Source organism: Dama dama, chromosome 1 (assembly GCF_033118175.1).
Source record: "Dama dama isolate Ldn47 chromosome 1, ASM3311817v1, whole genome shotgun sequence".
NCBI lineage: Eukaryota > Metazoa > Chordata > Mammalia > Artiodactyla > Cervidae > Dama > Dama dama.
The window spans coordinates 75,108,420-75,134,986 of record NC_083681.1 but is presented as its reverse complement, the minus strand read 5'-3'; the positions used below and the strand labels follow the sequence as shown (position 1 = coordinate 75,134,986).

General features: G+C 47.4%; 1 protein-coding gene across 1 annotated transcript in view; it reads right to left on the bottom strand.

Annotated features, from left to right (window-relative positions):
• Positions 1-26,567, bottom strand: part of CSTPP1 (centriolar satellite-associated tubulin polyglutamylase complex regulator 1) — a 198,913-nt gene that overhangs the window by 20,156 nt on the left and 152,190 nt on the right. Inside the window, exon 4 of the mRNA XM_061153098.1 lies at positions 4,475-4,559. Coding sequence (XP_061009081.1) covers positions 4,475-4,559 — 85 coding nt within the window. The remainder of the gene's footprint in view (positions 1-4,474; positions 4,560-26,567) is intronic.

Genomic DNA, 26,567 nt, shown 5'->3' with positions numbered 1-26,567 from the left:
AATCGCAAGTCTGTTCTCTCTGTCTGACTTCTTACTGGCTTAAAAAAAAAAATCTGGTAATAATAATAACAACATTATTTTAACAGCAAGAAAATATTATTTACTCAATGTCCATGATGTGCTAAGCAATTTACATATATATATATATATATTTGCTGAAATCTTATAGCCATCCTATGATTTAATTATTAGCCCCATTCTACAGACATGGCAAACAGGGCTTAGAGAAGAGAGATCCTCAAGGTCATGCAGTCAATAGACACAGGTGGTGTGGACACTCAGGTCTTTCTAATCCTGTGATGCCTGTGTTCTTAGAGGTCAGGGTTAACACCACTGCTTCTAAAATTGTTTGCTCTATGCCAGGCATTGTTTTAATCACGTGATATGCGGCTTCAATTACTGCAACTATGATTATTCCCACTTTACACATGAGGAAACTGTGGCTCAAAGAGATTAAATAATTTTCCCCAGGATATAAGCTGGAACCAGGATTTGAACTCAAGAGCTCTGGCTTGAATCTCCCTGGTGGTCCAGTGGTTAAGAATCTGCCTGCCATTGTGTTCAGAGCAAAGCCTGGACTGCCTGAACACAACAGCCAGGCACTGGGATGCCAGGAACCCGTGCTGGATGGATACAAGCTGACTAGTTGGAAGACTCCTGATTCTAAGTGTTGTAATTTCTATATTCTTCTGGCTTTTCTGAAATTTCTTGGATTTCTAGACTGCACGTGTGTTGGTTGTTCTTGTAACTTAAAAGGGAAAGGATGAAAGAAGCGAAAAAGAAAAAAAAGAATTCACCTGCCCATGCAGGGAACACAGGTTCGATGCCTGGTCCGGGAAGATTCTGCAGCCCTCAGGGCACCTAAGCCCACGCGCCTCTACTATTGACCGCGTGAGTCACAACTACCGAAGCCCCAGAGCTCGCGCTCTGCAACGAGAGAAGCCCCGCAAAGAGAACCGGCGTTCGGCACCTAGAGAGTGGCCTCTGCTCAATGCAACTAGAGAAAGCCCTCACACAGCAATGAAGACCCAGCGCAGCCAAATACACACCTACAGACATACACACATAAAAAGGGCCTTCCCTGAAGGTGGGGAGAGGTAGTATTAAAATACCATCAAAAGTGGCCTCTCATTTATTTAAAAAAAAAAAAAGAAGTTTGGCTCTAGTTGAATGCTTTTAACCATCAGGAAAGCCGCCCAGTCCATGGAGGATGGAGACGAAGACGCGGTGCTGGCCGTTCAGGGATGCAGTAACTTAGCGACCTCCACCCTGCGGGAGCGGGGGCGGGCGCGGGGCTCCGGGCGGCGCCGGCAGGGGGTCTGCTGGCTCCTCCCCAGCTGTGTTCCCGGCTCACACCTCCGCCCCAGGCCTGGCCGAGGCGCCGCCCGTTAGCGGCGCACGTGGGGCTGCTCCGCGCTCTGGGGCACAGCTGCTTCTGGGTCACATTCCTTTACGCACACATCATCAGGGGCTGCCGCCTGCTCCCGCGGCCTGTCCCCACCTCGGGGCCACGAAGACCGTGAGCCCAGCAGTGGGACGGGAGAGGCCAGCGCGTGCTCCAGACACGGCCTCTGCCGTGGCCGAGGGGGGCCTCGCCATCCCGCCACCCCACCACTGACAGTTTTGGTCAGAAGCAGGGGCTCGCGTGTGAGGAAGCTGGGATCCTGACCTTCAGGACGAGATGGGAAGAGCTCAGACAGTCAGAGGGGCACATTCTGGGATGGATATGATTTTTCCACACACACACATGCACGCAGCAGCTGGAGTGGGGTGGGGAGAGAACAGAGCAGGGGAGGCGGGGTCGACACGAAGCTTGAGTCCTGAAGTCATCTCTAATTTTGTAGCCCGTCTCCTGACGCTTGCCCTGGGCCCTTCTGCGGTTCATTCTGGCGTCCCCACCATCCCTTCACGTTCCTGGCTATTAGCATGGACCGGCCACCATGCTTCCCCCCTGCTCAAATGGAAAGGTCTGAAGTTCTAAAGAACAAGAGGGTCTCGTGGTGGTGGTGGTTATGGGGAGGGGCGGTAAGCTTCTGACCACAGCTGAGGGAAGGTCACTCCGGAAGCCCGGTGGATATCAACACTTGTAAGAATCTGTGGATTTTAGAGGGTTCTGTTCCTTCTAGTCTAACCTTGCGGTGCTTACTACATCAGGTTGTTTGGAAGCATCTGGGAGGTGGGTGGGGCCGAAGACCATACAGAAGGTTTGCCCTCGGGCCCACCCGCTACCTTTCAGGTGCGGGAAAGGGGGACAGCAGCTGCTGTGGAGTGACAGAGACCAAGGCGATGTGTCACAAAGTGATGGCAGGCTATGATCGGTACCCAAGGGATCCTCTTCTAAATCAGGTGTCAAGCTCCTTGCGGGGGCGGGGGGGGGGCAGGAACTATATCTTACTCTCACTGCACCCCCCAGTGTGCGGATTAGATCCTGGCACAAAACTGGCACTCAATAAATAGTTCATGAGCGGCTTGTCTGGCAGTCCAGTAGTTAAGACTTCACCTTCCAGTGCTGTTTGATCTCTGCTCAGGGAGATAAGATCCCACATGCCTTGGGGTCAAAAAGCCAAAACATAACACAGAAGCAATATTGTAACAAATTCAGTAAAAACTTAAAAAAAAAAAAATGGTTCCCATAAGAAACCTTTAAAAAATATTTGATAAGAGGAAATACTGAGACCTGCTATGTCGTGGATGAACCTTGAATACATAAGGCTAAGTGAAAGAAACCGGTCACAAAGGACCATATATGGTGTGATTCCATTTATTTTAAGTGTCTTGAGCAGGCAGACAGAGTGTAGTTGTCGAGGGCGAGGGAGGATGGGCGGGGGATTAGGGAGCAATGGCTGAGAGCAGCAGGATTTCTTTTGGGGGTAATTAAAATGCTCTAAAATGGATTGTGGTGATGTGAGTATATGGCTGACCCCTGAACCTGGGTTTCCGCTGCACGCTCACTTATATGTGGACTTTTTCAGTAGTGAATCCACAGACGCTGAGTCCACGCACACAGAACCATGGGTGCAGAGGTTCTGTGTGTGTGCAGAGCGGACTGAGAGGTCTGCTTGGATTTTCAGCTGCGCAGAGGGGTCGGTGTCTCACCTCCTCTTTGCTCACCAGTCAACTCTACTCTGTGCATATACTTGATCAATTGATTTAGGGAAGCTGGGCATTTAAAAAAAAATATTATTTAGACTTTCCTAGAGCAGTTTTAGGTTCACAGTGAAACTGAGGGGATTTCTGAAATGCCGTCTGCCCCCACACATGCACAGACTCCCCCGTTACACATTTGCTACAGTTGTTGAACCTACACTGATGCATCATCACCCAAAGTCCACAGTTCAGATTCACGCTTCCCTCTTGGTGTCGTGAGTTCTGTGGGTTTGGACAGATGCATCTATCACGTATGCTGTGTGCTGCGCTTAGTCGCTCGGCCGTGTCCGACTCTTGGTGACCCCATGGACTGTAGTCCTCCAGGCTCCTCTGTCCATGGGGATTCTTCAGGCAAGAGTTACAGCAGTGGGTTGCCATGCTCTCCTCCAGGGAATCTTCCCATCCTAGGGATTGAACCCAGGTCTCCGGCATTACAGGGAGGTTCTTTACCATCTGAGCCATCAGGGAAGCCCAAGAATACAAGAGTGGGTAGTCTATCCCTTCTCCAGGGGATCTTCCTGACCCAGGAATTAAACCGGGGTTTCCTGCATTGCAGGCAGATTCTTTACCAGCTGAGCTACCAGGGAAGTCCATCTGTCATGTATAAGACAGAATATTATTCTAAAAATCCTCTGTTTAGGCATTTTTCAAAAAGTGAGATTTTTGCTACACTTCCATTTGCTGCTGCCTTAGCTTAAATTTTCAGCTAAATAAGTAAAAGTTAACTGAGGCATAGCCCAGCTACCTCATTTGGTTAAAAAATGTGAACAACAGTGAAACAAAACACAGAAATTAGGGGGTTCTAACTATTTCTGCCAAGTCTTCCTGGTTCTGGACTAATATTGAAAACCACCTTTTAGCATAAATAATACAATTTATATCTCCCTCAGTCGGGGTTTATCACCTTCATGCTTTCCAGCCTCGAACCTCAACCCCCTTCATCACAAGTTGCTGCCAAAGCTTGCACCATATTTTCTCAGAATGTTCTCTAGGGATGTGTGTGTGTGTGTGTGTGTGCCCGTGTGAGTGTGCAAGCCGGTGTGAGCATGTTTGCCTCTTCATCTCACCACACCCCCAACTCTATCTACAGACCCTACGGCTCCCCACAGAAACCACCAAAGATCATTTGGCTTCCTCCTGGAGATGCAGAAAGTGAATATTATGTTTTGGGGCAAATCCCAAATAGACCCCTCTCCAAATGCCAGTTCCTTCCCTATCAGTTTTACTCTCTCCTAACGGTGTGTTTGTCTGCATACGTTGCCATTATCTCTCAGAAGCCCGAGCCAGAGACGGGGCTGAGTTGACTTCAGGAGCCCGGGAGACATACCTGGCGGCCTTCTGAGTGAGCTCCAGGGGGAAATCCGGGCACAGTAATTGCAGCAAGCAGTGATATTCCCTCATGGTCAGCAAATCTGCAGCGAAATGGAGAGGAAGGCGTCAGACCTCAGGGTGGGAAGTCACCGCGGTCTTTTCGGTCATTTCAGGGGTTTCAGACCTACCCTAGGTAGAACTGCTCTTTTTTAAACAAATTTTTTTTGGAGGATAATTGCTTTACAGTATTATGCTGGTGTCTGCCGCATATCAACATGGTTCAAGATGAGTCACTATTAAGGCTGCGTTAACCCAAGGGTGAGATTTTAAGATCAATATTTCTACAAAGTTTTTCTAGGATGGGAGGCACCCAGCTACAACATTTTGGCCAAAGGAGCTTCACTGGTTTGAGAGATGGTTGGGTAAGAAGGGAGAATTAGAGGGGCAACTTTATTAGCCTTCTCAGTTTGATTTTCCTGGTGTCTGAAAATCCGCAAAAATGAGTCATTTCAAAGCTGGCTAAATTTGCTGAAATTCTCTGGCATGGTCGCCTTCACCACAACATGCCCAAAGACCATGCACAGAATATCTGGAAGCAGGGCTGAGGCAGAGGCAGTCTTGCAACATATGGGGGAGAAGAATACAGCAGGGCGACCCACAGCCCTTCTTGCTCTGTCATCCAGTTCTGCGCAGGCTGGCTTCTTTTGGATGTCCACACACAAATCTGGTCATCCTACTGTAGGAAGCCAAGACCCACGATCTACAATCAAGGCGACCAAATGACTCCTGATATACAGAAGCAGTGCTTTGGGAGAGATGAGCCAGGATGAGGCTCCGTGGCTCAGCAGAAAACCCAGAGAGGTAAACTCAGAGGGCTTTGTAGAAAGTCAGGGGAGAGGAAATACACTGACGCTTAAAAGTTGTTTTGGGATGATTTGAGAGAAGAGCACTGAAACATATATATTACCATATGCAAAATAGATAACCAGTGTGACTTTGATGTATAAAGCAGGGCACCCAAAGCCGGTGCTCTGGGACAATCTGGAGGGGGGTGGAAGGGGGGTTCAGATGGAGGGACACGTGTACACCAATGGCCGATTTATGTTGACGTATGGCAGAAACCATCACAATATGGTAAAGTAATTATCTTCCAATTAAAATTAAAAAAGAAAAAAAAAAGTTGTTTTGTTACTGCGTGTCCTAAAGCTGAGGGATTTTAGACCAGCCAGGCAGCTGCAATCCACAAGTATTCCACCAAAGCATTTCAAATACGGAAGGATGTGCTGACGGTAAAGCAGGATGGAGCAGCCCAGAAGCCCTCCTAACTGGGAGCCTGGTGAGAGAAGGGAGCCCAGAGGGCAAGGCCACACTGAGGGAATGAAGATGGTGATCACAGGCGCTTGGTTTCTTTGGACCTAAGTTAGCTCAAGCCACAGGAATCTAGATCTCCTGTCCCTGCGAGTTCGGTTGATGCTTTTCCAAGATAAAAACCCCAAATCCCCAGGGACAGGCCTGGGTTTCCTACTCCTTTTTCATCAAGGCTCAATTCAAGGTGAGGGCACAGAGTCAGACTAACCACACCGCCAAAGTCAGGGACAGCAAGGGGACAGACTCCGCGTCAGCGTGGGTCAGAGGACCAAGACGGCTTCTGTGGCCTCCGTCTCGGCCACAACGGGGCGTGCACTTTCCTCTCCTCGCTCGCCTGACCTCGGGCACCAGCCTGGTCGGAGGTTTTGTTCTTCAGGGGAAAGAGTAACAGCTACTTGTGGGCTCGCGGGCTTGGGGTGAGGGACAGGAAAAACGAAACGGAGAAAAGCCACTGAATCGAATGTGCTCCTGCTTTCTTCTCGCTCCAAAGCTCCTTGTGCAGAGAGGAGCGAGTTCTGTCCTTGAATCATTAAAGCTCTTTTAGGCTAAGAGTTAGAGAGGAAATGGCAACCCACTCCAGTATCCTTGCCTGGAGAATCCCATGGACAGAGGAGCCTGGTGGGCTACAGTCCATGGGGTCGCAGGAGTCGGACACGACTGAGCGACTGAACTGAATAGAACTGACGCTAAGATTTGGTGGATGGATCTGACACCATTCTTGGGGTGGGGGGGCAAAGTATTTCCCAGTTATTCATCTTTATCCCCCACATTATCTGCAAGATACTCTTGGGAAGATAAACAGTGTGAAGGAAAATGAGAAGCTGAGACAGAGTTGTGACACCTGTCCCCCGCCCCCCACCCCGCTTATTTAATCAAGAAAGACAACGCTGGAATGCCATCTTTGCCTCTAGCCTCCTGGTTTTCCTGCCCTCAGCATTTTTAGGTTCTTGATGATATTCTAACTCATGTGTTTCAAATACTTGCTTCCTAAGGATAGAAGAATAATTTACAAAAATAATTTTGTTCTCCAAAGCATCGACAGTTCTGGGGAATACTAAATACATCAGAAAAACAGAATACAGCCTGTTCACCACTTGTGGAACTTGACATTCCCACACGTAAAGTGAGGAAGATAGTCAGATAAAGAGACGAGTGAAAGTGCAGGCAAACACACAACTGTGGCTACCTTAATTGTGGAAGACAGCAGTTCTGTTTCTTTAAGACAGCAGACTCAGGATATTAAAGCAGACTCAGGATGATATCAAGGCCAGATGCTTTCAAGGGAGAGGCATCTGTCACTTGGAAACACTCCTGGGTTGCACAGTGCGTATCTGGGAGAAGAGTGAGCAGTTCACTCTCGTCCCCGAATCAGAGCATTGATGAGCAAAGGAGAGCTGTTCTCCTCCCGACCCTCTGGCTTGGGTTCAAACCTTGGCTCCTCGGTTCCCCAGGTGGGCAACCTTGGGCAAACCGCTCAGTCTCTATAAATCTCAGTTTCTCATCTGTGAAACGGGAATGATGACACCTACCTTTCAGGGCTCGAGTTAAGATTAAAAGAGATGATGTCTAGAAAGTACTCGGCAGAATGTCTAGAACACAGTAATGCCAAACAATAGGAGCTATTTGATTTTGTTTTTAGTGTTCATTCATTTACTTATTTAATTTCTGGCTGTGTTGGGTCTTAGTTGTGGCACTCGGGATCTTCAGTCATGGCATGGCAGATCTTTAGTTGGGCCATGTGGAATCTAGTTCCCTGACCAGGGATTGAACCCAGGCCCTCTGCATCAGGAGCATGGAGTCTTAGCCACTGGACCACCAAGGAAATCGCTTGGTTTTGTTTTTAAATCCTGGGGGCAAAGGCAGGAGATGAGAGGAGGAAGAAGTTTCTTGCTGAGTTTAAAGCTTAAACCCCTAGGAGCGTTCTGCCTTGAAAATTCTGTCAGGTTGTTTGAGTCAAACCTGTTTTTGAATATCCTTCTGCAGTCTGCATTTTATGCCTCCTCCATTCCCAGGAAGATCCCCTGGAGAAGGAAATGGCAACTCACAGCAGTATTCTTGCCTGGGAAATCCCATGGACAGAAGAGCCTTACGGGCTACAGTTCATGGTGTTGCAAAAGAGTTGGACATGACTTAGCAACTAAACAACAAGAACAACAATATATGGAGGAGGGCATGGCAGCCCACTCCAGTATTCTGGCCCGGAGAATCCCATGGACAGAGGAGCCTGGCGGGCTCCAGTCCACGGGGTCGCACAGAGCCGGACATGACTGAAGGGACTCAGCACGCACACCATTCCCAACAAGCTGGCGGCCTCCCCAGCTCAGAGGCTCCAGCTCAGCCACTGGTTAATCCTAAATGCTCCTGCCTTTGGGTCCTTTGGCTCTAAAGAGCTCTCCAAGATCTCGAAGAGCAGCCTTGCAGGCAGCCCCTTTGTACTTCAGGAATAACAACAGTGAGTCAGTCAGTCACTGAGCTCTGTGCTCAGGCTCTGAAGTAGCTTGCTTAACCTCAAGACAACCTCATGAGATAGACTCCAGTAGTCCCAGCGTCACTGCATAGATAAGGACATGAAGGCTTAGAGAGATGAAATTATCTAGGAAGTGGGGAGAGAAGGGTCCAGAGTGTGGGAGACAGGAGGAGCGTGTTTGGCTTCCCAGAGCCCTGGCTTCCTAGGCTGGGAGGGGAAGTGAAGTGAGTCGCTCAGTCGTGTCTGACTCTTTGAGACCCCATGGACTGACTATACAGTTCGTGGAATTCTCCAGGCCAGAATACTGGAGTGGGTGGCCTTTTGGGCCTAAGGGCTGGATGGGCTTAATGATGATAATAATACTTAGGGTGAACACTTACTGGGCATTTACTCTGGACCAGACACAGTTCTTCCAAGGGTTTTACTTGTGCTGTCTCATCTAATCTTCACTGTGTTTATCCCCATTTCACAGACACAAAAACTCAGATCATGCTTAACTGGTGGAACTGGACTCCAAGCTCTGGCAGTCTGGCTCCAAAGTTTACCCAACTAACATTTTCCGCACCTTGATCTTATCAATGGTAATGGGTGAAGGCTTAAAAGCTTGTTCTCCACTCCAAACAAACTGTAGGGACTAAATAGCTCCAGGTGAACTAGATCAAGGAGACAATTCAAGTGAATTGGGATTTTTTTTTTGCATGTAAGAAATTGAGTCTGGAAGGTTCTAATTACTGTCAACAAAAAGACTGCCGCTCCAGCATCGGCCTGCGCTGGGCCGGGGGCCACGGGGAGGCGGGGATGAGTACACCTGTGCGAGAAGCTACGCCGTGCATCCCGCCCACTGGCCGGGGCGCCCCACCCCGACAGGTGCAGGAAGGTAAGCTGTGTGCACCGACAGACGCCTTCTCTAAAGGAATCCCCCCAATTAGGAAAGCTTCACCCAGCAGGTCCTCAAAGTTCAAAGGCAAAGACATGAGACGACTTTGGTATAAGATCAAAATCAGAACATCCCCGCAAACTGGTGCTGCTCTTTTTGTGGGTGGCCAGAGCCGTCAATCTTTCTTACTCTAAACGTTGTAGTAAGAGTCCCATTGACTGTGCCCGGCCCGAGGACCAGAGGTCTTGACCCCGCCCCATCCTATCATCTCAGGAGGCGGCTCGGTACTGCATCGTGGCGCACGGCAGGGACTCTGGAGTTAGACTGCCTGGGTCCAGATCTGAGCTTTGCCACTGATTTCAAATTACTGACCTTTAAGCATTCTGTGCCTCAGTTTCAACATCTGTAAAGTGGGGATAAGGATAACCAACATCATATGGTTGTTGTGAGCTAATGTAAATCACTGAGAACAGGGGCCCCATCACAAGGGCTCTGTTAAGTGTTAGCTATCATTATTTCAGAAACAGAGAAACAAGGCTTCTTTAAGGTTAATGACTTTTCAAGGAGACAGAGCTAGTAAGAGGAGGGAAGACTGAGATTCAGATGTTTGCTGGTTTAGCATTCAAGGTCCAGCAAGTGGTACTCTAGCAGGTAGCATCTGACTGGTTTGTGGGGGACTTGACTTCTGATGATAGGGTTATTTACGCCAGGTGACTTGCAGACTTTATATCTAAGTAAAATACACATAGAGGAAAACAACAGGATGGGAAAGACTAGAGATCTCTTCAAGAAAATTGGAAGTATTAAGGGGATATTTCATGCCAGGAAAGGCACAATAAAGACAGGCGTGGCAAGGCCCTAACGAAGCAGAAGTGATTAAGAAGAGGTGACAAGAAGACACAGAGAAACTATACAGGAAAGGTCTTAATGACCCAGATAACCACGGGAGTGTGCTCACTCACCTAGAGCCAGACATCCTGGAGTGTGACATCAAGTGGGCCTTAGGAAGCATCACTAGAAACAAAGCTAGTGGAGGTAACTGAATTCCAGCTGAGCTATTTCAAATCCTAGAAGATGATGCTGTTAAAGTGCTGCACTCAATATGTCAGCAAATTTGGAAAACTCAGCAGTGGCCACAAGACTGGAAAAGGTCAGTTTCCATCCCAATCTCAAAGAAGGGCAAAGAAAGGTCAAACTACTGCACAATTGTGCTCATTTTACATGCTGATACAGTTATGCTCAAAATCTTTCAAGCTAGGCTTTAGCAGATATGAACCAAGAACTTCCAGATGTAAAAGCTGGGTTTACAAGAGGCAGAGGAACCAGAGATCAAATTGCCAACATTTGTTGGATCATGGAGAAAGCAACGGAGTTCCAGAATAACATCTACTTCTGCTTCATTGACTACCCTAAAGCCTAAGACTGCGTTCAGTTCAGTCACTCAGTCGTGTCTGACTCTTTGCGACCCCACGGACTACAGCATGGCAGGCTTCCTTGTCCATCACCAATGCCCAGAGCTTGCTCAAACTCATATCTATCGAGTTGGTGATGCCATCCAACCATCTCATTTTTGTGTGTGTGTGGATTTGACTGTGTGGATCACAACAAACTGTGGAAAAACTCTGGGGCTTCCCAGGTGGTGCTAGTGGTTAAGACCGTGCCTGCCAATTCAGGAAACCAAAGAAGCTCAGGTTTGACCCTGGAAGGAGATCAGGATCAGGATCCCTGGAAGGGATCAGGAAGATCCCCTGGAGGAGAGCGTGGCAACCCACTCCAGCATTCTTGCCTGGGGAATTCCAGGGACAGAGGAGCCTGGAGGGCTACCGTCCACAGTGTCTCAAAGAGTCGGACACAACTAAAGTGACTTAGCATGCGTGCATTGTTACAACTCTGGCGAGAATACTAGAGTTTTCAACACACCCAACCCCTGACTCAAAATATTCTTCTCTTGGCTGTCCCCACTTTAATCCTAGAGAGTGATGGATGAGGTTATGATGGCTAAGAAAACTCATCTCGTCAGAAATTAGTCATGCCCAATATGTTCAAGGGCTAACTCGTTCTTACTTCCTCCTTTCTTGGAAAAGAAGGATTGAAGACCTTCTCTTGTCTTTTCTCCATCTGGTCTTGCCTTCCTGCTGTGGAAACTCTAGGCTCTGAAGCTCTGTGGGGGCAGCTGAGTCATCGCTACATCTTCCTCGCAGACCACCATGTGCGTCCACACATTTGCCCCAAAGAACTGCAGCGGCCTGTGGTTGAAGATTCAGATGCCTCTCGCTCTTCCTGGGAAATGGTGCCCTTTCCAGGGTCAGAGTGGCGTCATGAAAGCAAGGATAAAGGATCAAGGGCCATATCTTTGTCCCTTACTCAGAGAAGCCTTCCCCCAAGCCTGAATCGAGGGTTTTTTGTTTTTTTTTTTAACCACCTCTGAAAGTCTGGAGGAGGAACCGGGTTTAGTCTGAGTTCATTTGCATGAGTGCTTTCAGGCTGAGGGCTGGGACAGGAGCTGGAGATAATGAGATGCTCCCAAGCCACTGGGAATCCCAGAGGACTGAACAGCCTTTCATTGGTTGGCTGCACGATCTCAGTAGGAACTACCACAGAGCCCAGAGAATACCACAGCCCATGAGTGGACTCTCCAATTTTCAGTTGCCATTGTTTTTATGTTCTTTCATGCAGGGGTTGTGAAGTCTCCTTCCAAGTGACACTCGCCCCCCAGCCAGGCTGCTCTGCCAAGAGATGCTCGGAAGGACATGGATAATTCAGGGCATGACCATACCACCCCTTCCTTTCCCCCAGGGCACTGAGGCTTTGGTACCAGTCCGCAGCTGAGTAAATATCTCAGTGCTACTCTGCAAGGAGGGGAAGGGAGAGAGGGGGGAGGAGGGGGAGGAGGCAAGACATCTGATAGCTTCACCCCTCATGTAGCACTGGGTACCATGAGACACAGGAAAACTGCTAACATCCATGGGGGATGCTCTTGTCCAGCAAAACCCCAGAAGAAGGGCAGGCCATGTTCTTCAATTTTATCTTCCTTGATAGCACAGCTGTTTTATATTGTAAATGGAGGAAAATGATAGTTTACTGAAAGGGAAATGATTTGACAAAAGGAATGAGAAGCAATGGCTTCCAGTGACACCTGTGGGGCATTATTAATACTATTCCTTGCCAGCTCATTAGTCTCCAGACTATGTGAAGTGTGTTCAAACAGGGGCAGAGAGCCAGACTCTTTCGTTTTCATATTTGATTATGACAAAGCCCAATACCAAGTGACTATTACTTCTTGACCAGTATATACATTCTAGGCAAAGTATTAAATCATGTAGTAACAATTTCACCAAGAATGAACAAAAGAAATTCTCCAGGGGGACGTCCCAGGGGGTCCAGTGGTTCAGAATTCACCTGCCAACTGCAGGGGACGTGGCTTTGATCCCTGATCCAGGAAGATCCCATAGGGGGAACTAAGCCCGTGAGCCACAACTCCTGAGTCTGTGGGTCCTAGAGCGCGGGCTCTGCAACAGAAGCCACCACACCGGAACTAGAGAGCAGCTCCCAGCTCACCGCTACTGGAAAAACCCCGAGCGCAGCAGTGAAGATGCAGCACGGCCACAGATAAATACATAAACCCCCCAGAAACTGCTGATGTTATTACAAAGATTTAAAGAGATGTGAGCATTTCTAATCAGGGTCTGAAAATTCTTCCCCAGGGATTGTGTACGGCACATCCCAGCAGTCTGACCAGGTGAGGGGCTGCGGGACTGAACCGGAGGGCTGGGCTGGTACAGAAGAACCCTCCAGACTGGGTCAGACCCTCAGGGTGCCACCCTCTCTTCTGGACGTCATGATGCGGCTGCTGAGAGGTGGAGGACCGGGGCAAGTCCTGGTGCTGGCGGGGGGTGGCGGGGGGGACACTGCCTTAGCTCTGATGACGACGTGAAACCCAACAGGCAGCCCGTGCCCAGGCTGGGGAGCCAGGTGGCATTGTGGAAGGAGGCACCAGCCGGGAGAAAAGAAGAGTCTCTCTCCAGGAGCAATAGGGCTAGCTCCTCGGGCACGGGCATAGTCTCCAGACAGTTTACTGAGGACACGGAGGCAGCTCTCCCAAAGGGCCCAGTTAGCCCTTCAAGGAAGCTATTTCAAGCCTAGCATTGCACTACTGTTCACAAAAGGGAGTGCCTTTGGAGGCAGAGATTTCAGAGCCGAGGTGTAATTTTCATCCAGGAAGAAGCAGGGACTGCCGCAAACTCCTGTGAGCCACTCCGGTTCTTAATACAACAGAAACGGTCACACAGGCACGAGAGCTGGAGGATGAAGTAAAGTTGAGAGGAAAATCCTGCCATCTCAATGGGGGCGTATCTGGAATACCTCACTCAATTTTTGAAAAACAGGCAGTATTTTAAATTTCCTTGGTGTGTGTGTGTACTGGTCGTTCAGTCACGTCCGACTCTTTACGACCCCGTGGACTGTAGCCCGCCAGGCTCCTCTTGTCCATGGGATTCTCCAGGCAAGAATACTGGAGTGGGTTGCCATTCCCTTCTCCAGAGGATCTTCCCCACCCAACCTGGGTCTTCTGCACTGCAGGCAGATTCTTTACCATCTGAGCCACCTAGGGTTTTAATGACTGAAATGAGGATTTTCATGCTTTTTTTTTTTTTTAAGTCTGTTTTCCCACAAAGATACCTCCTGATATACAAAAAAGAACTTGATCTGAGTTCTGCAAAGAACTAATTCCGTGATTCTGGCCACAGGTTTTCTGGACCCCCATTTCCTTAGCTGTAAAATAAGAACATTGTGGTATGTAAGGGCTGAACAAAATTTTTAAACAGATATACTTTTTAAGGGGCTTCCCTGGTGACTCAGTGGTAAAGAATCCACCTGCCAATGCTGGAGATGTGGGTTGGATCCTTGGGTTGGGAAGATCCCCTGGAGGAGCAAATGGCAACCTGCTCCAGTATTCTGGCCTGGGAAATCCCATGGACAGAGGAGCCTGGCGGGCTGCAGCCCATGGGGTCGCAAAAGAGTCAGACATGACTTTGTGACTAAACAATACAATGTACTTAAAAAAAAAATGGAAACCTTGGGAGTTCCCTGGCTGTCCGGTAGTTCGGACTCTGCCCTTGCACTGCCAAGGTCCGGGAACTAACATCGCGCCGGCCACCAGGTGCAGCCCCCGTCCCCCGCCAAGAAAAGGAAATCCTATAAGGAGCCTTACCTTATAACAGAAAAAAACAAGCCTTTTCTCACCTAACTTTGTCCTCAACAGCCTTCACTAGAGGTGTGGGGGTGAGGAGGCTGGGGGAGAAGGCCTGAGGAACTGCTTTAAAACTGCGGGCTCTAGCCACGCACCCCAACTCCTGAGCCCGCGCGCAGCAACTAGAGGAAAGCCTTCACACTTCGAGGAGAGGAGCCCGCGTGCCTCAGTGAACGCCCTGCGTGCCGCAACTGAGACCTGCGGCGACCAAATAAATAAACATCTACTAAAGTAAAACAAAACGCCGGGCTCTGTGCAGGACGGCCACACAAATCGCTGGCCCTGACCCCTGAGCGGGTCTCATACAGCGTGTGGCTAAGAGTGCGGGCTCCTGAATCAGTCGGCCAGGATCTAAATCCTGGTGCTGAAGCTCAGGAGCCATGTCGCGATGAGCATGCCCACTAGAAACGGCAGTAAATCATCATCATATGAATATGAATAAAGATGATGCCAATACTAATCATGAAGAGCTCTTGAGAGGATTCGGAGAGGCCATTGAAAAAAGAGAGGGGTAGTAGGCTTCACGTTCTAGCACTCGGCACGGGGCAAGTGTTCGGTAGAGGGCCTCCTCCTGTGTCTGAGGCTCGCAGGTGGGATGGCACCTGCAGAACAAAAGGCTCAGTTCATGGACGCTCTCCAGCTCCAGCCAGTGGGTGGCTAGAAGGATCTCGTGCCTTATCTCATAATTATTTTATCTCACCGCCTTTGTTCTTATTGACGAGTGAATAACAGACTTCCTGCCCCAAGGCAGGTGCACACCACCTTCCTGGATAGTCAGTGCGCTGCGCTGCCAATCCTCGTTTCTTACAATTAAAAGTACAGATGAGTCATATTTATAGAGAGACTGTATAATTATGCAAACCATCTTCATATGCATTACCACTTTTGATCTCCATAAGAAACTTGTGGGGCAGAGAGAGGAAAGTGGGAATAAAAGTATTCCCATTTTTATAGATGAGGAAAGTGAGCCTCATTCAGGGATAAAAATCACCAAGGAAGTGGTAGAGACAGGATGAGATCAAGCCTTCCCACTCCAGGGCACAGCCTCTTTTTACTATGGAGGCCAGTTTCCCGTGATGTCCTTTTCTTTCTGGCCATATGGCGCCTGGGACCCTGGGCTCTCGGCCTGCTTTTATTTCTCCTGGAAAATTCAGTAGTGAGAATGCAGTAAATGTTAGCTGCAAATGCTATTACTGTCATTTCTGTTACATTGAAATCTACCACTGGGTATTCCACCTCTTTCTAGCATCCTTCTCCTAGGCTGACCCCAGGGTCAGATGTAGTCTGTCTGGCTCCCAGCTTCCTGGTTGTCCCCCGAGTCAAACTGAGAGGGCCCTTCTATTTTAGGTGATCTGCTGCTAATCTCTAAAAGAAAATAGGGAAGGGGAAACAAAAACAGTAAACATGCTGAGTCATTAGAAGCCTGTGTCTACAATGTTAACAGGCCCAGACATAGGTTAGCAAGGGAAAAGTATATTGAAGGTACATAAAAAATACTTCCAACTACCTTTTTTCCCTTTCCAATTTAAAGTGAGGCTGACAACCTGAAATATCGTAAGTCAACTATACTTCAATAAAATATATATAGTTAAAAAAATAAAAAATAAAATGAGGCTTAAAAAAAATTGGCACGGGTTTTATAAGCTATCAGCAAAACTGTCTGATGAGGACTTGTCTGAGAAAGCAAGCCACAGAAAACAAAAACCAATAAAAGTTATTATTTTTCTGGGCTTTCTACTGTCCAAAGTAGCCATAGAATAAATAAGAAGTGGAACAGATTATGCATTTGTTTTGCTTAAAATGCATTTTCCTTCTTTTCTAAATAAATATAATATGAAGCGGTGGCTAACAAGAGTTACTCACTGAGGGTGAGCTGAACCAAGACAGACTAAAAATAAAAAACAATCTAAGTTCCCTGGTTCTCAATGATGGCGCGAGTCGGGGAAGGCTGTTGCCAGCCTGTAGGCGTATTTATAAAGACCACAGACTGTTCTCTTGTCAGAATCCACTAACTTCCACCAAGGATGATGCATTTCTGGCTACCCATGAGCTAAAAAAACAGACTTCACAAACAAAACAGCAGGGAGCAGAGAGAGGGCTGGATGTAGACAAACATATACATTTCTTGAGACGAATCCACCTTTGTCTTTCCTGCTGTTTTCTGTCTTCTGTGGGCATATATAATGAACCGTATCTATAATTATATGTATATGTGTGGGTCAGAGGAAGAGGTGTCCAGAGACAGAGAGTGTCTGACTTTTTTGGGAGTGGATGGGAAAGGAAATTGATGTTAGCAGTTTCTGTTCCTTAAAGCCATCCTCTTTGTCAAAGTATGGTTTCCCTGGGAGAAGAGTCTTTGCCTGTGACATGAGTGAATCACTCATCTTACTTTAATAAAAATGTGAACCAAACGCGATCGGCTCTCCGTCCCGGGAAATGACACAGTGGGTCAGGCTGTCTCAACTCGGACCCTCATCTTTCAGTGCAGCTGGCAGCAGACAAAAGGAAAGGCAAAAGATAAAAAAAAAATACCCAGTGGCATCAAAGGATGCACCCACCCAGTTTCTTTCAGTCATAAATATGCTAGAAGACAAAGTCTGGTCTTACAGAGTTTGGATAAGGTACTTGGTGTGCCCACTGACGTGTGGCCTTCAACTGGGCAACAACTCTTTTTTTTTTTTTTAAATATTTATTTGGCTGCTTCAAGTCTTAGTTTCAGAGCACAGACTCTCTAGCGGCGGTGCTCGGGCTTAGTTGCTCTGAGGCATGTAGGATCTCGGTGCCCTGACCAGGGATCTCACACATGTCCCCTGTATCGCAAGGCAGATTCTTCATCTCCGAGGAAGTCCCAACTGGGCACCAGCCCTTTGTACCTCAGTTTCTTCCTCTGTCGTGCCTCACATATAAATGATCGGGGTCGATTAGACTAAATTTAAATGTGTTTTAAAGTATGTAAGCATTATACCTTTTGAATTTTGTCACATTCATGTATAACCCATTTTAGAAAAATCAAACAGAAATATGAGCAGTGGGCAGACATCAACGGCTTTTAAAAAAGTAAGACCATAGAAAAAGAAAAAAAAGTAAGACCATTCACGACTATATAAAAAACTGCAAATTATTTGTCTCAATAGTCCTCAGGGTTCTCTTTGGATCTAGCATTCTAGGATTCGTTAACTGTAATTCTCTGTGGTTAAGGCAGTAACCTAAAAAACAGGGAGGACATAATTTGAATCTAGGTAGCACAGAACTTGCTAGAAGAGTGGGGATGCTATAAACCCACACTGGTGCAGCACACATAGTCACTAAGGGCATGAGATTTGGAATTAAGGCGGGCCTGAGTTCAAAATACCTGTTATTTCCGTGCTATGTGGCATGGGCAAAACTCTTTGAGCCCTAGTTTTCACATCTGTAAAATAGGGTAAGACTTCATCCTTCTCGGACTCCATCCGGTGGGGGCCCAAACTGCATCTCTTACCCAGCCCTTGCTCAGACCATTCCAGCCCCACGGCTTTGCTGTTTCTTGAATATGTCACGCGTGTTCCTGTCTCAGGCTTTTGTACCTGCTGTCTTCACATGCCCCTGTATTGCGCTGACTTCCTTCAGGTCTCTCCTCAGATGCCATCCTAGCAGTAAAGCCTTTGGGGCCCTAAGTATTTAAAACAGCCACTCCCCTATTCCCCGCCTCGTTCTCCTGCTTTATTTTGCTCCATAGAACTTATCACTGTATGATGGACTATATATTTTTTAACTGTATTACCTACTAGGATACAGTAGCATTCTATTTATCTCCCTACTAGAATGTAAGCTCCAGGAAGGCAAAGATTTTGATTCTTTTATTCACTGTTGGTTCTCAATAAGTAATTGTTAGATGAACAAGACTTCCATGATGATTAAGTGAGATGATGCTTGGGAAGTTCTTGGCATTCACTGAGACAGAATATGACTGGAACACAGGGTTTGTGTGGTTTGAACTGTATTTTTTAATTTTTTGAGTTAAAACATTAGAAAATCAAGACAATCCCCATAATACAATCTAGGTTTCAGATAGCCCTGTAAAAACTCTTATAAAAATAATTTTATTTTATTTCTGGCTGTGCTGGGTCTTTGTTGCCGTTATTTCTCTAGCTGCAGAGAGCGGGGGCTTCTCTCTAGATGCAGCGGGCAAGCTTCTCGTTGTGGCGGCTTCTCTTGTTGCGGAGCACAGGCTCTTGGGTGCCCAGGCTTCAGTAGTCTCGGCTCCTGGGCTTAATTGCTCCTTGACATGTGGGATCAGTCTTCCAGGATCACGGATAGAACCTGTGTCTCCTGCAATGGCAGGCGGATTCTTTACCACTGAGCCACCAGGGAAACCCTGAAAAAAATTATTTTTAGAAAGGCCATTCCTTCACGGCCACGATCAGCTGAGCTGGGCAGAGGACGCCCTTGTCAGGTACCCACCATGCATTGCACTGAGTAACACCCGTGCTCCATGTATTACCTGTTTGGCTGCTGCAGGCATGCGAGTTTTCAACCCCAGATGTAGAATTTCTCTCTGGAAGCATTTACGATAAAGATTTGAGCCATCTGACTAAACAAGTTGAAGAAGAAAAGAAATAAACTAGATAACCTCATAATTATTCAGGGAGAGGGCAAAAAAAAAAAAATTGTATACAGTATGATCCCATCTTTGCTTTAAAAGGAAAAAAAAAAAAGGCTATAAACTTGCACAGAAAAAAGAACGGGCTACATCAAAGTGTTAATAATGGTGGTTAACTCTGGGTTTGGGGATTATGGATGATTTGCATTTTCTTACAATCAGAATAAAATGTACTTCACAAAAGCCACGCAGACTAATGGTATGAAAATTATCTCTCAGTAAAGCTGTCAAAGCAAGCAAGCAGACCAGCCGGCCACCCGGAGAAAACGCCAATCCTGCATCTTCCTTCAGAAAGGCACTTCTGTGTTCCTCATTCTCCGTGGCTCTGTCCGCCTTCTCTAAGTCACTTGCTTTTGTCCATAATGCAAAGAGTTTGCAAAGCTGATAATCATCTTTTAAAATCCTTTACATGCTTCTGGATCTTGTTATAATGCCGCTTGGCTCCGCCTTATTCATGCTCACAGTTTGGGCCCATGGGGCACAGTAAGCAGGGGTCGGGGGGCGGCGGGGAGACACCTATCAAAGTCAGGGCTAAAACAGATCAGTTACAATACTAATCAGACTTCATTGCCTTTTGGTCACAATTATTGATGGTTTTCCTTCCTTTCTACAGCCCACGATGATTGTTTCCTCCTGGGAACAGTGTGGCTGAGCAGAGGGGAAGGGAGGCTCAGGAGACTTGGAACCCTGCCTTGGCTCTGCCGGGCTACCCCACTGGAGCAAGCTCCTTACTCTTTAGGCTTCAGTTTCTTCACCTGTAAAATGGAGGTAACGATTGGTTACCTACTTGAGAGCAAGAGGCGAGATCTATGGCCTTGTGATTGCCAAGGCTCTTTTAAGTTACACAGCCACAAAATGGACTAAATTCTAATCCTGAGAACAACAATGGATTTTCCAGGTGTCTGTACCCTACACAATAATAGATAATGCATTTTAAGTTTTTTTTTTTTTTTTTTTTGATGTGGACCATTTTTAAAGTCTTTATTGAATTTGTTACAATATTTTTTATGTTTTTATGCTCCTTTTTTATGTTTTGGTTTTTTGGCCATGAGGCATGTGGGAATCTCAACTCCCTGACCAGGAAAGGATCACATTGGATAGTGGAATCTTAACCCCTGGGCCACCAAGGAAGTCCCACCAAATGTATTTACAACTTAACTAATAGGAGCTCTCAAATATCTAGATGCCAATAACCCTCTAAGTAGGCAAAACAGATGTCACAAAGTTCACACACTAAAGCTTATGTGGTTAACGTACAGGCTTTCGAGAAATGTCCTGGTTATTTTCACAGTTTTTAATAAGCTTGGCCATCTAGTTTCTAAGCCCGGTACAGACTAGACAAAGTAACCCGGGAGAGCGAAAGGAAGTATAAAAGGCAAGTGCTAGAACAGCAATGAGAAATTAGGCATTAAACACACGATAGAAACTTGATCGAGAAGGAGGAGAAATAATTAAAACACAATTGTTGCTTTTAAGGTACACTTCCATGAGCTTTGACGGCAGCAGTGTTTTCCAGCATAATGTAATTCATAAGTATATACTTAGATGCAAGGTAAGTTCTATACGAAATGCAGGGGGATAAAAAGGAATGCAGAGAGTGGTATTATATATTTATTTAAATGTATTTTGAAAAAGATTTCCATGTAAGTTATATTAACAACAGTAAAAAATTTTGGTACTCTAACTGTAAAACAGAAGACTGTAAAATGACAAAACTCTCCTGAGTTTTCTATGTTTACTGTTTCTAAGCCACTTATTTATCACTTTTTATCCACTGCCTCCTGATGTCGGTTATCTGTTTTTAAACTACCTTCCTGAGTTCTGTACACACATGACCTCATTTAATCCCTCATTACTGTCATATTAGGTAAATATTGCTGTTCTCATTTTAGTTGCAGACACGGGGAGGTTAAGTCATTTGCCATTCCAGCTTTGAACCATGGGTCTGCCTGAATCTAAAGCCTGTGATTTTTACTATTCCATGATTTATTAATAATATATGTGTCTGGCTGCCCCATTACTACCAAAAAATTGAATCTTGAGAGTGAGGACTCCATCTCACTTGCTTTTATATGCCACAGAGACTGGTACGTAGTAGGCACTCAGAACACGTCCCATGGACTTCGTTTCTACACCTCCTTATATAGATTCCAAACCCTTAAATGAAATATAGTGTATCCCAATGTTTCTCCAAGTATGGTTCAAGGAGCATCTGTATTGCAGACCTACAGAATCAGACTCCTCAGGGTTGGGATGTGTGAATGTGCCTTTAAATAAATAGCTCAGGTGACTTTTAACGTGTATCTAAGTTTGATGGGCGGACTTCCCTGATGGTACAGTGGGTGCGGATCTGCCTGCTGATGCAGGAGACATGGGTTTGACCCCTGGCCTGGGGAGATCCCACATGCTGCTGAGCAATAAAAGCCGGAGCACCAAGTGTACTGAGCCCCTATGCTCAGTCACCGAGCCTGAGTGCCCGGAGCTGGTGCTCTGCAACTAGGCGAGCCGCCACGGCGAGAAGCCCCTGCACCACAAAGAGGAGCAGCCCCGCTCACGGCAGCTAGAGGAAGCCTGCCTGCAGCAGTGAGGACCCAGTGCGACCAAAAATAAATAAACTAAGAACAACCTCTTATAAAATAATGTAAAAAGAAGTTTGCTGGGACTTCCCTGGTGGTCCAATGGTTAGGACTCTGCTTCCTAACCAGGGGGCGTGGGTTCTATCCCTGGTCAGGGAACTAAGACTCTGCATGTTGCATATGGAGCCGCCAAAAAAATAAAAAAAAAACAACAAAAAGTCTGAGAACTATTGACCTAGTGTTTGAAAATGCTTTCTTTGGAGTGAGTCAATCCTGGCTTCAGATCTCAGCTCCATTACTTAATAGCTGAGTGATGTGGGCAAATTAGTTACTTACATTCTTTGAGCTTTAATTCCATCATCTTTAAAATGGAAACAACAGAAACATCCACCTCACAGGATTCTTGAAGGGGCAAAGTTCATCTAATTAGCAGGAATCATGGAACATCTAAAATGTGCCTGATACTGCTTTTTAGGTGCTTAGGATATATTAGGGAACAAACAGACAAGTTCTTTGCCCTCCTGGAGCTTACCTTATGTTGGGAGAAGACAGATAAACAAAATAATTAACTATATAGTAAGTAAGTTGAGTGGAAAAAATAGAGCAAATTGGAGAAGGCGTGTGAGGTAGCAGTTGTAGCATCATTTTATAGAAAGGAGTCTAGTTAGGTTTCATGAAGATGGTACCAAGCAAAGACTTGAAGTTAAAAAGAAACCTTGGCAGGCATCTGAGGGAAAAGCATTCCCGGCAGAGGGGACAGCCACTGCAAAAGCCACGTGGAGGGAATGTGCCTGTTGGGTAAGAGGGACAGCAGAGAAGCCAATGTCGCTACAGCCAGAACAAGGCAGAAAGGACTAAGGAATGGGGTTGGAGAAGTAACGGTGGTCAGTTCATGTGTGGCTTTTTAGGCCTACACGTACGGATTAAATAAGATAGTCATGTTAGGTGCATAGAACAGTGAGTGGTATGTAGCAACCATTTAACGGACGGTACCTACATCTGTATTGACATGAATGACTTCTGGTCCCTAAGTAGAGCTAGTCTGGAAGGTCAGGCTTCAGTGACAACAGCACCTTTTATGCGCTTTGGTGTGGTTTCAGAGTCCTTCAACGTCTCCCAGAGTACAGAATCAAACAGATCAAAGGCCTGGGTGATCCCCAGCAGCCAGTAGAGATGGTTAATTCTCTGCAGGTGCTCAGAAAACTGAACTAACAGAGACACACAAAGTCAACATAGCATCAATAAAAGACAGGGGGAGAGTGGGGTGTGGATGGGGTGGGCTTGGCTAAAGGCTGAAACCAACAGAAGAGTCGTTAGTAACGTAACAGAAGAAGCAGTGGAGCGTGCAAGCGTCACCTACAGCAGATGAAACACACTCTAATATCAATGAGACCACAGAGTCCAGAGAATAATGACTACAAACTGCTGGGGAGTGAGCCAGGGAGCCCAGCAACATGAACGCACTTGTATGGGGGGAAAAACAAATTAAGAGATTCAGGCAAAACGATCCCGTTTCCTGGTGGAGGAGGCTCTTTAATCTTTAATATCTCTCTCCCGACACGAGGCTCGGATCTTGCCCCAACAAGACAAAGGACGGTGTCTGTGAAGTCAGCACTTCTCATGCCAGCAAAGGACTTCTGAGACGACAACCACGTGGCCGCCAGGCTAGAAGGATGCCTTGTCTCAGTCCTACGGTTTCACTGCCGGGCGTGGCCGTGTGCTCGGTCGCTACATCGTCTGACTCTTTGTGACCCCATGGACGGTAGCTCGCCAGGCTCCTCTGTCCATGGGATTCTCCAGGCAAGAATACTGGAGTGGGTTGCCATCTCCTCCTCTAGGGGATCTTCCCGACCCCAGGGAACAAACCTGCATCTCCTGCACTGGCAGGCGGATTCTTTACCACTGAGCCACCTGGGAAGCCCTTCACAGCTGGGCAGAGAGGAGCTAGGACACACCCACCCACCCTCCAGGGCTCTCACAGTGGAAAGAGCTGCCTGCAGGGCCCCGGAGCTCTGGAGAGGAATGTGGGCTCTTTGGGACCTGGAGGCAAGCAAGGGTGTAATAAAGACCAGATAAAGATACCCAGGCTGGGCTTTAAACTGCTGTACATCTTGGTGCCCTCGGGAAAGCTAAGCGGGGGGCACCATCCAGTGGAAATCTGGAAGTGGGCATCCTTTGAGGCCTCAGTTAGGCCAGCTTGGCCGGGAAGGGTGCCGTATTGGTCTCCATGACCCTGACCTAACCTACTCAAAAGGGAGCAGTTTAGTCTGAGTCAGAGGAAGTGAAGAGAGCAACTCACTTTCTGTGATGTTTGACTCAATACATTTGGTTTGGAATTAAGACCATTATGAAAACCAACATGGGACACCCCTGGGCTTTTATTCCATTCCTCAAACTATGTGTCAGTCTGCCTTCACCATCTCCTGAGAGAAACCATATATTTGCTTTGGGAGTTCTTAATTGCTATATTCCTACCTATTTCTTCAGTTAATAAATATTTAGTGCCCACTGTGTTCCAGGGGTGAGGCAAGGCTCTGCAGGAACAGGAATGGGTAAGACAAAAGTTCCTATTTTTATGGAGCTTACTCTCTAGCGTGGGTGCGTGGGGGAAGAGATAGATAAATGAAATACTTGCAGAAAGTGGGAAGGGCGATGGCCTAAGTGAAACAGGGTGGTGTGATGTGGAGTGACTGAACATGAGACATTAGATGGGGCGGTCAAAGAGAAGGTGTCGTCTGAGCTGGGGCCTGGCCGGATGAGAAGGGACCAGGCGCGCAATCAGGGGGGAGCACCAACAGCATGCGCACAGCCAGGAGTGGGAAGGGGCAGCAAGACTGCTTTGCTTCCGGGGCCCCTGCTCTGCACACAAGTACGACTTCTCTGTCTCTGGCTGTGCTACAATCTGCTAAAGAAATTGCTCCAGGAGGCCTGGGAAAGGAATGCTAGTGAATGAAATGGAATTCCAAGGCTGACCAATTAGTACTGGAGTCAGTACTGACCTTGGGGGAAGGGTTGGGAGCGTCAGTAGGTACCCTGATCCCCGAGCAAAGATAAGGCAAGGGCTGTAGGAACGAACTCCCCCCCACCCCCCCGCTTTGTGGCCGCTCTTCCCTACTGTGGTTAACTGGCAAAGCGGCTCGTGTGAATGAGCGCAGGATGTCCAGGGAGCAGCACTGTTTCACACATCATCATTTCAAGTCACCAGCCGGACAGGATTTAGCACTCTGTGTCTGGCAGCAACCAGCAGGGAAGCGGAGAGAATTCCATTGGACTGTCCAGAGCATCTGACCCACAAATGAGGAGTGAGGAGAGCGTTAAAACCAAACCAAACAACAACCATTCCTGAATGGTAGAGTGAGCCAATTCGACATCGAACAGAAACACACATATCCGGGCGCCTCTGAGGCAAAAGGTCAATTTCTTGTGCTGGTCCCTGATCGTCAGAATCCAAGATCTTGATCTGAGCTAGGTCCCTCATTTCCAAGCACAGTCAGGCCAGATGGGCTGCTCAAGGTCAATACTCCCTCGTCTGACTCCAGAGGAGCCTTATGGCTGCAGTGGACGCTAGCGAGGTCAGTGGGAGAGGAAGAGGATGCAGGCAGAAGACAGGACGTGTCCTCTAAAGATACAAGTCCTGATTGCTTGGTTTTTCAGTTGAAGAAACTGATATTTGCAGCCAGATCTTTATCTTTGGCAAGCCCACCACAGGTCCCGGGATTGGGATGAAGGGACAGAATAAAGGCAAGGAGGAAATCCCCATCTAATGAGACGTAGGTGGGACTGAACTGTTCCGCCTTGTGGATTTCTGAACTTTCTAGTTCTCTTCATCAAGTCCAAGCCCACCCTCCCACGCCTCATCCTTCTCTCCTCTAAGTCCTTCTCACACAGCTGTTACGTAAGATTTAGTAGACAGAATGTGTTTGCAAAATCTGTTTTGTTCATTGGGACATGTTTATCTAGAAGGAAAGGGAGAAAAAAAAAAACACAACAAAACAACCCTGCTCCTTCTCGGTATTTACTTTTTGGTGACTGTCTTCTGGGATTGGGAACTGGATAAACAGATGGCCTTCATGGAAGGAATCAGGCGAAACGCCAGGGTGTGTGTATATCTTGGTCTCAGTGTATACATGGCAAATGGTCCCCGTCCACACAGCTGTGCTGGTTTTGGAGGGACATGAGGGGACAGTACCCTCTGGACGCGAGGACTGCCACGGCTCCAAGGTGTGGTGCTCCAAGGACCCCCTCCAAGGAGCACCTCCCTGGCAGAATCTCGGGCCATGGGGTGCCCGACGGTTTATAGAATTCTAACCCCAGATACGTGACCGCGATTTCATTTGCTGGCCTCTGGCTGTGGTGACTAAGGGTTGTGCCAGATTCAAAGCTGTTGCTTATGATTTGTGCTGGGTTTGTCTGATGTATGTGGGTGCCCACAACGTGCTGAGTGTTCACACGGCCTGTAGAGCATGGAGCACCTCGGAATACACTGGATGCCTCTGAGCTGAGGGCGTTCCCACCAGGGTCGTGGTTGTGTCGTGCGTGTGTGCACAGAGGTCATGGGAGGCCTGAAATACAATTATTTTCCAGGCCATGGAGAAAGCATAGCTGCCAGAGGGAATAGGGAACAGCGATCCCTTCTGTGTCCCCCAAGCTGACAGTGACTTGCCGGGGGAGTGGAGAAGCACTGTCCCTCCTAATTTTTTGACCTCCCTTGGTGGCTCAGATGATGAAGACTCTGCCTGCAGTGCAGGGGACCCAGGTTCGAGCCCTGGATTGGGAAGATTCCCTGGAGAAGGGAATGGCAACCCACTCCAGTATTCTTGCCTTAAGAATTCCATGAACAGAGGAGCCTGGCAGGCTACAGTCCATGATGTCTCAGAGAGTTGGACATGACTGAGAGACTAATACATACACACACACACATACACACACATACA